Below are 11,452 nucleotides of genomic sequence, written 5' to 3' on the forward strand. Positions count from 1 at the left end.
AAGACTTAGCCAAGTTTACTCAAAGTTCTGAAAATTTAAATAAACTCTTAGCTAGTCAAAAACCTCTTTATGATAAAGTTGGGTTGGAATTTTATAAAACTGAAAATTTTGTTGAGAAACCTTCTTTTGCTAACATGGCCTCATCTTCAAATGATACAAGGTTTCAAAACCCAACAAGTTTTAGAAAAAATAGCAACTCCAAGGTTTTCTAGATTGTGCAATAGGAGTGGTCATTTTCCCATTCAATGCTTTTTTATTGAAAGAATGATTGGAAACAAAGTTTATAAAGTTGTTTGTGATTACAATGGCTTGGGACAAAGGATATGGTTTAACGTTAAATGATCTAAAAAATTTTGGATACCTAAGGTCACTTGAGCTCATTTTGTAGGTGTGCCTAGCATCCAAGCGGAAGGATAACATGTGGTACATGGATAGTGGATGCTCTAGGCATAAGACCGGAAAGGCAACCTTCTTCATTAAGCTTGATGAATATGATGGAGGGTTTGTCACTTTCGGTGATAATAGCAAAGGAAAGATAGTGGCAATAGGCAAAGTTGGTAAAAGTTTTTCCTTTTTCATAAATGATGTTCTACTTGTTGATGGGCTGAAACACAATTTACTAAGCATTAGCCAATTATGTGATCTTGGATATGAAGTTATTTTTAGGAAATTGGTTTGTTTAGTTATTTGTGAAAAATCTGGGGATGTTTTGTTTGAAGCCAAACGGTGTAACAATGTGTATGGATTGACTCTTGAGGATTTAAAAGATCAAAAAGTGACATGTTTTACCTCACTTGAATTTGAAAAATGGCTATGGCATAAGAAATTGGGTCATGCAAGCATGTACCAAATTTCTAAACTTGTTAAGAAAAACTTGGTTAGAGGAATTCCAAATATTAAATTTGATAAGGATATTACTTATGATGCTTGTCAATTAGGCAAACAAGTAAAAACGTTTTTTAAACCAAAAGATGGAATTTCTACCAAGAGGCCATTAGAAATATTGCATATTGATCTTTTTGATCCCATAAGAACTCAGTTTATGAGGTAAACACTATGGTTTGGTAGTGGTAGATGATTATTCTAGATTCGGTTGGGTACTCTTCCTTGCTCATAAGAATGATGCTTTCCATGCTTTTTCAACCCTTTGTAAAAGAATTCAAAATGAAAAAGATTTGAAAATTGCCCACTTGAGAAGTGATCATGGAAAAGAATTTGAAAATCAAGACTTTGAAAAATTTTGTGAAGATTTTGGAATTGCACACAACTTTTCATGCCCTAAAACTCCTCAACAAAATGTGGTAGTTGAAAGAAGGAATAGAAGCCTTCAAGAGATGACTAGGGCTATGCTTTGTGAAAATGATGTTCCAAAATTTTTGTGGGCTGAAGCTGTAAATACAGCTTGTTATATTTTGAATAGGACAATCATTAGGAAGGGTTTAAAGAAAACACCTTATGAGCTATGGAAAGGAACCCCACCAAATCTTAAGTATTTCCACATTTTTGGATTCAAATGCTTTGTACTTAACAATAAAGAGAATCTTGGTAAATTTGATCCAAAATCCTATGAAGGAATGTTTGTTAGATACTCTACCACTAGCAAAGCATTTAGAATCTACCTCAAAGAACATAGGACCATAGAGAAATCCATACATGTGTCTTTTTATGATACTAATTCAATTCCCAATGCCCCTTTAGATGATGATACAGGTAGTGAAGCAGAAACAAGCCATCAACCAAGTCAAGAAAGTCCCAATGTTGTCCCAAGTGAAGAACTTGTCCGTCCAGTTTTGTCTCATCAGGATGGAGGAGACATTTCAGTTTTGTCTCCTGAGCCAGTAAGAGAATCTGGAATAGAACAACCTGCTGAAGCTCATCAAAGCTCAACCTTGCTCCGAAAACCAAGAGAATAGAAGTCTATGAGGGGTTATCCCCATGATTTTATCATAGGTGACCCTTCCCAAGGAGTAACAACAGGATCCTCAACCAAAAAGCAAACCGAACAAAGCAATTTTGCTTTCTTGTCTCAATTGGAGCCTAACAATGTGAAGCAAGCTCTTGAAGACCCCTCTTGGGTCAAAGCCATACAAGAAGAGCTAGCTCAATTTGACAAGAATGAGGTTTGGATACTAGTACCTCATCCGAATGGTAAGAAGGTAATGGGTACTAAGTGGGTTTTCAAAAATAAATTAGGTGAGGATGGTAAGGTTGTTCGTAACAAGGCTAGATTAGTGGCCCAAGGTTACTATCAAGAAGAGGGTATTGATTTTGATGAGTCTTTTGCTCCGGTAGCAAGAATGAAAGCAATTAGGTTGCTTCTTTCCTATGCTGCCCATAAAGGTTTTAAAATGTTCCAAATGGATGTCAAATGTGCTTTCCTTAATGAATTTATAGATAGAGAAGTGTTTGTAGCACAACCCCCCGGTTTTGAAAATAAAGAATTTTCAAATCATGTTTTCAAACTTTCAAAAGCCCTTTATGGGCTTAGGCAAGCTCCAAGAGCTTGGTATGAAAGGCTTAGTGCCTTCTTGTTGGAAAATTACTTTCAAAGGGGTACTACTGATACTACTTTATTTATTAAAGTATCTAATGATGATATTCTTCTTGTTCAAGTTTATGTGGATGATATAGTGTTTGGATCGGCCAATGAATCCTTGTGTGAAGAGTTTGGAAAACTCATGACTAGTGAGTTTGAAATGAATTTTATGGGAGAACTAACATTCTTTCTTGGTCTCCAAATCAAACAAACTCCTAGTGATACTTTTATTCACCAAGAAAAATATGCTAAAGAATTAATCAAGAAATTTGGCCTAGAAAATTCCAAACCTTTGGGAACACCAATGCATCCAAACACTAAGCTTGATAAAGATGATGATGGCAAAGATGTGGATGAAACACGGTATAGAGGAATGATAGGTTCACTTATGTATCTTACCTCCTCTAGACCGGACATAGTTCAAAGCGTGGGTGTATGTTCAAGGTTTCAATCTCACCCAAATGAATCCAACCTTTCAGCCGTCAAAAGGATCATTAGATATATTAAGGGAACAAGTGATTATGGCTTATGGTATCCTAGAACTAATGACTTTTGTGCAGTAGGATTTTATGATGCAGATTATGCGGGAGACCGGGTGGATAGAAGGAGCACCTCTGGAATGTGTTGCTTCATTGGAAGCTCACTTAACATGTGGTCAAGAAAGAAACAAGCCACAGTTGCTCTATCCACAGCCAAAGCTGAATATATATCTGTCTCTGCATATTGTTCACAATTAATTTGGTTGAAAACTCAATTGGAGGATTACAAATTAAAGATCAATAGTATACCTTTGTTTTGTGATAATATGAGTGCTATTAACATCTTTAAAAATCCTGTTCTGCACTCAAGAACTAAGCACATTGAAATTAAATATCATTTTATTAGAGAACATGTGCAAAACTACTATTGATATTCAATTTGTGAAATCCGAAGAACAACTTGCTGATATTTTCACTAAACCTTTGTGTGAGGATAGATTCTATTCATTAAGGAACAACTTGGGTATGTTGGATTTGAATTCAGTTGATAATTTGTGATTTTTGAAGAATCTGTTGGTTTTGTCTCGTAGGAAAGCAGGAGACAAATTTGTGGACGTGATGAGCAGGCCATGATACAGGAGGAGACTGATTCGGATATTAATGATCATGGACCCCACCTAATCCTTTTTGACCTCAGTCATAACCCTGGCCTGTTTTGAGTTCTTCAATTGTTAATCATATCTTTGTTGGGAAGTTATCATATCAAATCTTGTAGGAATGAGTAGTTGTCAAATCATAATCTTTTCTCTTACCTATTCCCTTGATTCTAGGAGCTAACCTCTCCTTTTTAATTTTAAACTTCCTTCCTTGTTGATAACCGCGCCACTTAATGGTCATTAACTACATAACCCTCTCTCTCTCCACTCAGCATTTAATGCTTCCATAACCCCCACATCTCTCCAACCTCTTCGGCCACCCCCATCATCTTCCCTCTCTTTTCTTCATTTTCATAACATGAAAAAGAAGGTAGCACCCAAGAGAAGTAGCCGAACCCCTCTACGCAAAAATCCTCCATTTTCTTCTACCCCTCAAACACACACTCACATTCACATACACTCCACATCTTCCTCATCCCCTTCATCTTCCTCCAAGCAAACTGAGACCATGAGAAGAAAGGTCATTGCTCAGAAAACTTCATCCAGAAAGAAGATTGGGAAGGATAAAGAACCGGTTGTGGAAGAGGAAGAAGAGAAGACTCAGTCTTCTTTACCTCACTCACCTCTAAAGAAATCAACTCCTCATGCTTCTGGGCGCAGTTCACAGCGCGCAAAGAGTTACGTGTTTCGTAACACCAGGGAACCACCGAATTTGGAATCACTTGATTTAAAAAATAAGTACAACAAAGGTCACTCACACTTTGATCCAGTCATATTTAACTCATGCGCTTCATATGAATTTCATAATGAAGCCCTGAAGAAGCGTCACTTGTGTGCATCCCACATAGTGCACTTGGAATCTCTTAGTGCTAAAGGCATCAACTTTGTCTCTCTCTTTAAAAATCTGAAATGGACTCCCTTGTTCAATATTCAGAAACCTGTGTATCCAGCTTTGATTCGTGAGTTTTATGCAAACATGAGGTTTATTGATGGTGCAATCCATTCCTATGTCAAGCGGGTTCATATGTCCCTGAACAAAGAAACAATTAGTACTGCTTTGGGATATGTTGATGAAGGAGCCGTTGCTTATATGACTGGAAAATAGAATTCGCAGGTTGGAATCTCACTCCAGATTGCTTTGAATCAAACTTGCGTAAATTTCTCTGCTTTGGATGCACGATTTTGACCCACAAAGCTCTTGGTCCTGAAAGAGCACTTCTGCACAGAATCATCAATCACATTCTAATGCCTCATAGTGGTTCATACCATAGAGTAACTATCTGTGATACTTTGGTACTTTTTGCTATTATTACTTCTTCTCCTATCTCTTTTGCATATCTTATGGTGAGACATATGTGGGAATGTGTTAGAAGTGACAAAAAGGCTAATCTTCCTTATGGAATCTTTCTTACATGCATCTTTGAATATTTTAATGTTGATCTAACTAATGAAGATGTAGAAAATAAAGTTTCCACAATCAAGGGAGGAGGAGTCTCGGGTTCTATGAAAGGCACCAAAGGAAAACGTTCCATGCCCTCTGAACTGTCTGAAAGTGATCTTGAGAGCTGCCCACATGAGCCAACAAAGATTGAGGATTCAATCAAGGATGTACTCACTGAGTTCTCAAATATGTCCAATCTAATGGTGCAATCCTATAAAACAGCTCGCAAGCAAGCATATGAGAATGAGAAAGCTTGGATTAAGTGCCAAGAAAGAGTTAACTTACTGCTGCAGAGTTTTGAAAAGGAAAGGGGTGCACAGGAAGATGATGAATACGGATCTGAGTTTAACCTTTCTGATGATTGATCTAGTTGTCATTTTCATTGTTTTAAAAACTTTGTGTCTGTTCTGATATTTTGGTATTTGCTCTTGGATACTTTTGACTTTATGTTTAGATTAAACAAACATTATGCTTTTTGGTATATTCTTGTTTGATTTGCAGATTTTTCTATTGATGACAAAAAGGGGGAGAAAAAGTTGAAAAATTGAAAAAAAAAAAACAGGGGCTGAAATCATTTTGATTTATGATCACCCCTGTGCATAAGCTCTATGTTCCAATGATCATGCCTTATGATTTATGATCTGTTTTGTTGAAATAATTGCTGGAACTTAGTTATGTTTTGATAATTTTCCTGATAGGTTGAATGAATGCTGGATAATTTGTGTGCTCTGATATGATTCTGTTTAATTGATAATGTTTTCCTTGCTATAAACTGATAAGTTTTTGCTCTGATATGATTGCTGAAAAATATTGTCTATTTAATCAAATGATTTGGCAGCAAAATTTTTTTTGGAAATTATCTAATGTGTTTTTTTTTGTTGCTATGTACTCTGTACTCAATCATCTTGTTTGTTATTGAGCAGAAAATCATTTATATGATAACAAATTAGTTTTGTCTATCACTTTACTTCTGCTCATAAATCAAGCTGTTCAAAATTTTAAAATTCCATATGTTGAGTACATGGTGGCTATTAGCTTGATTTTAAATGTTACAGGTATTGCTTTCTTTGGTAAAATGGCATATATTTAGGGGGAGCTATGTAACAGTTGGAAAGGAGGAGGAGTCCAAATCTTTAAAGGGAGTACTCTAAACCTTTTCATTTCAATTTTTAATAATGTTTGTCATCAAGGGGGAGATTGATGAGTTTGGAAAACTCCAAATTAAATTTAATGATGATCAAATATTATTAAAATAACTAATTATAAAATTATTAGTTTAAAGTTGTATTTATATGTATTGATTAATAATTTTGTTATTATGCAGATTATGGATATTGAGCATAAAAGCAAATCAAAGCCCAATTGTGCTAACAAAATACATTCAGCCTTGTGCAAAATTGTTATATTAAGTGGCTGAATTATGGTTATGTTTGTTGGGCCAGGAAAATATATTTGTAGCCCAACAATGTGGCTGGTCCGAAATAAAAGAGAAAATGGAGCACAATATTTTCTACTCATTTAATATGATGAAATCCATTTCTTTAATCATATTGCTGCATGCTTTCAACGGATCCCACTCTCATCTTTTGGTGGATTTCAAATTTATTCAACTTGTATTAATAGCATTGGAAAGATGAAAGAGAAAATAGAAATTGATTTGATTGCTATCATTAATGACACCGCTACCAAACCAAAGGGAAGTGAGAAACTTAATTCATTTTCATTCTCTCTCTTAGTTTCATTGAAAGCATTTCAATTTTCTCTCTCTTCTCTCTCAAAGTTTCGGTCACATCCATCAGGAAAATGGAAGCTAAGGCAAGTTATCAGAAGAAAAAAGAAGAAGCTAGAAGCAAGCATGGAGCCATAGTGATGATGGCATCAAGAAAAAGAAAATCAAAAGTATGGTGTGGCTGAGATCTTTGCCACTAAAGGTAAGATGTGGTGAAGTAATCTCAAGCCTTCCATACCCGAAAATGGAGAAAATCCACTTCGGTCAAAAGAAGAAGATCCCTTGGAAGCATGGCTCGTCTCTACCTTTGCTCAACCACTACAGGAGGTAGCTACTGTAGCTATATGGAGGATGAGGCAGAGGATAAGGACAGGAGAAGCTATCAAGCATCAAGGACTCATCAAGGGCTAGGAATCTTTCTTGGAGAGCAAGTCAAGATGGAAGGCCCGAATTGATGGATCTTGGTGAGAAGAGAAGACCCAGAGGTAATTGCATGTTGGTTTAAGCATTTAGTTTTCTCTCCTGTCTCTCTGGCCGAACCGGTTTTGTTTGAAAAAGAAGAAGATCAGCTCGGTTCAACAGTTTCAACCTTGAAGGCTTCCACTTCTATAAATAAGGGAGAACATCCAGAGCTTGAAGTAAGGAGTTAAGAGTGCAAAGTATAGAGTTCTCATAGCTACCCAAGCTAATAGAAGTTCTTCTCCTTCAATGTTTTCATTTTGTAATTTTTCTGTTTAGTTTTGTCTGTCTTAAGTCTCATGGAAAAAGGCAAACAGTGAGCTTTGTAAGAAAAAGCCACAGAGCGAAAAAAGGCAGAGTATACAAAATTAAAATAAAAATCCATAGATGTCCTAGAGGTCCTTTGTACATCTGTGTTGTGTTTCATGAATCTGTGGGAATCCCCTTGCAAGTTGGGTTAGCACTTTGCAGTTAAAAGTCTGGTAGGTGACGAAGTCAAGTTCAGGATTGGGGATAGATTCTGGACTTGTCCCGGATAGGAAGGGTAGTTCCTAGGGAGAATTGGTGTCTGTAATCTGTTTGATTATAGTGAAATTCCATCATTGTTGTGATGGAGACTAGATGTAGGCTGCATTACACTTAGCAGCTAAACTAGGATACTTCTGGGAGTGATTTTCTCTTTCTACTCTACTCAAATTCTAATTCTGTTTGAATGAGACAAAATTGAAAAATATCTCCTTATTGGTTACGAGACAAAAAGAAAAAGTCTCTTGACCAGTGACGAGATAAAAAGTAGAAATATCTCCTGAAGCGTTTTAAAAGGGCAGCAAGTCTTACTCAGCAAAAAAGGGCTAAGATTCAACCCCCATTCTCTTAGCCACTGATAACCATCAAATCTATATTCCTATATTTATTATATCTTGTCGTTATAAACATCCATATTACAAATGTCATAATAATATTATTAATTATAATAAATTTTACCTTACAAATATTCAAATTCCATACTATTTGACCTACTTATATAACTCTCTTATTACTATTCCTTTAAATAACATCAAATTTAGCACAAGAAATTTATTTCCAAAATACATAACATCTCAAACTTACTCGAGCATCATTCTTTGGATAATATCACCAAACAAACAGACAATTTATTTATCAAAGTTTGCATGGTTTGTCCACAAATGAAGAGGGGCCTCTTTGTTTATAAACGATTATATTAGATGAAAAGGAGACAACTACATTTGTGGCACATGTAATCAAATACCACAATATCCAACAATAAGTTAACTTTATATACTTTTTATAATCTTATCTATCAAACAGACCATTTGTTTATCAAAGTTTGCATGGTTCGTCTATAGAAAACATTAACACCCACAAATGAAGAGGAGCCTCTTTGCTTGGAAACGATTATATTAGATGAAAAGGAGACAACTACATTTGTGGCATATGTAATCAAACACCACAATATCCAACAATAAGGTAACTTTATATACTTTTTATAATCTTATCTATCAAATTATTAGTTACTAACCCAATACTTATTTTAGATCAAAGTGCTACAATAATTTTTGTACTATTTGATGGCAAAAAAAAAATTATTGGGCACAAGTGCTTCAAATCTAATGACACTCCAGAAAAATTTGTGCAACCTCACACTTATATTTGAAGTCAAAATAAATGATTTTAATCTCAAAAAGATTTTTAATAATACACTCTTACCAAGACATCATTTTTATTTCTAATTTAAATTATTCATTGATTATAGAAACTAACTTCGCCAACACTAATATCATCAGACGAAAATCACATATCCATCAAGAGATTAAAGAGAAAGAAAATTATACAAATTCAAGACACATCTTCAGAAAAAGAACATACATGCAAAGATGGAACAAACAACACAATAAAAAGTGGATACAACTCAACAATTCATAAAGAATATACAACAAAAAGAAAAAAACAACAACTCTAACAACAATTCTAACATCTAAATCTTTTGTACTACAAATTATTTTAAATAAAACACCTTTCAAATTTAACTTTAATTTACACATTTAATTTAATTCTACAAAACATAATAATTTTTAATATTTATTATATACTGTCATTAATTTCCCGTCCCGCACATCGCGCCCGGGTCTTATTCTAGTTATAAATGATACCCGTTATTACTTGTCACCCTACCGTATACGCTACTGTTATATGTTATTATCATCAATGAAAATTATTGGCAATCAGGGGAAGAAAATAAAAGGAGAAAATCATAATCATTTTGGTGCAACAAAATAAAACGTAAAGATTGGGCGATGGAACGAAGTCACAATTTGTTTGTTTGATCACTGAAGTGTGAAGATAAGGGATGAGTGGAGAGACTACTTCATGCAATTACAATCTTGGAGGACTTTGTGCATTTTTTGTTGATGATGACTTACTACAATACCATATATTGCACGCAGTGCCCATATCAATTTCATTCATGATGAGTTGTATAACATATGATTTGGAATCTATAAATAACAAATTCTCATATGCAAAATAAAAAAACCATATTCACTACTCTTCCATACATCTTATTTATCATAGTCATAGATTATAATTTATAAGTTGCCTCTCATAATGAAAACCGCCCTTATCTTGTGGTTTTACTTGCTACTACCCTTGTCCCTATTAAACTTCACTTACACCATTAACATTGTTACTTCCCAATGTCTTGGCCATCAACAATCTTTGCTACTCCATTTGAAGAACAACCTCATATTTAGCCCAGCTAAGTCCAATAAACTAATTCATTGGAACCACACTGATGATTGTTGCCAATGGAAAGGTGTAGCTTGCAGCACCAAGGGAAATGTTATTGCTCTTGACATAAGCCATGAATTCATCACTGGAGGAAACTTAACTAGTCTCTTCAAACTGCAATATTTGCAGAATTTGAATTTGGCTTATAATGAGTTCCACTTTGGAATTAATTCCGAGTTCAAAAACCTGAAGAATCTCAGGTATTTGAATTTGTCAAATGCTGGTTTCATGGGACAAATTCCAACTAAAATCTCTCACTTGTCCAACTTGGAAACTCTAGATTTGTCTACCACATTCACCTCATCATCACAACATGGTCTAAAACTTGAGAAGCCAAACATTGTAGAGTTTGTGCAAAACTTTACAAGAATGAAAGAACTGTATCTAGATGGTGTTGCAATTTCAGCCAAAGGAGAGGAGTGGTGCCATGCTGTGTCTTCCCTACAAAGTTTACAAGTTTTGAGTATGTCCTCTTCCAATCTCTCTGGCCCTCTTGATCCTTCATTGACAAAGCTTCAATCTCTCTCAGTACTTCAACTAGACCATAACAATTTGTCAAGCCCAGTTCCTGATTACTTTGGGAATTTGTCTGGCTTAAACACATTGCAGCTCAGAAGTTGCGGATTGAGTGGAATTTTTCCAAAAAATATCTTGCGACTACCGTCACTTCAAGTTCTTGATGTGTCTGATAATCAAGGTCTTCATGGTTCCTTACCGAACTTCCCAAATCAAGCATCTCTCAGTCACTTGAATCTTAGCCACACAAATTTCTCAGGTCCTATACCAGATACTATTGGCAATTTGAAACATTTTTCTACACTAGATTTGTCCAATTGCCAATTCAATGGGACACTTCCCAATTCAATCTCAAATCTTGCCCAACTTGTTTATCTTGATTTGTCATTCAATAATCTTACTGGTCCACTTCCATCTTTCAATAGATCAAAGGCCTTGAAAACTTTGTATCTTAATCATAATTATCTGAATGGTACACTTCCATCCACCCATTTTGAAGGCCTTACAAATCTTGTGAGCATTAATTTAGAAGTTAACTCTCTACATGGAAGATTCCCTTCATCTTTGTTTTCACTTCCATCCCTACAACTTCTCTTTCTTGCTAACAATAGATTTGATGGCCAACTTGATGAGTTCCCAAATGGTTCCTCTTCCTCAATAGAGATGCTTGATTTAAGTGATAACAATTTTCAAGGGCATATTCCTATGTCTATCTTTCAACTGAAAAGGCTCAATTTACTTCAACTTTCCACAAACAAGTTCAATGGCACCATAAAATTGAGTATGATTCGTCAAAGGCTACAAAATTTGGCAACACTTGATCTCTCA

General features: G+C 35.2%; 1 protein-coding gene across 1 annotated transcript; it reads left to right on the plus strand.

The window, feature by feature from the left end:
• LOC107627693 (LRR receptor-like serine/threonine-protein kinase EFR) lies at positions 9,901-11,449 on the plus strand (the record flags this gene model as incomplete). The annotated part of the gene is made up of 1 exon (XM_016330517.2): positions 9,901-11,449. A coding segment is annotated over exon 1 (1,524 nt), but the record flags the coding sequence as incomplete, so codon positions are not given.

Source organism: Arachis ipaensis, chromosome B02 (assembly GCF_000816755.2).
Source record: "Arachis ipaensis cultivar K30076 chromosome B02, Araip1.1, whole genome shotgun sequence".
NCBI classification, from domain to species: Eukaryota; Viridiplantae; Streptophyta; class Magnoliopsida; order Fabales; family Fabaceae; genus Arachis; species Arachis ipaensis.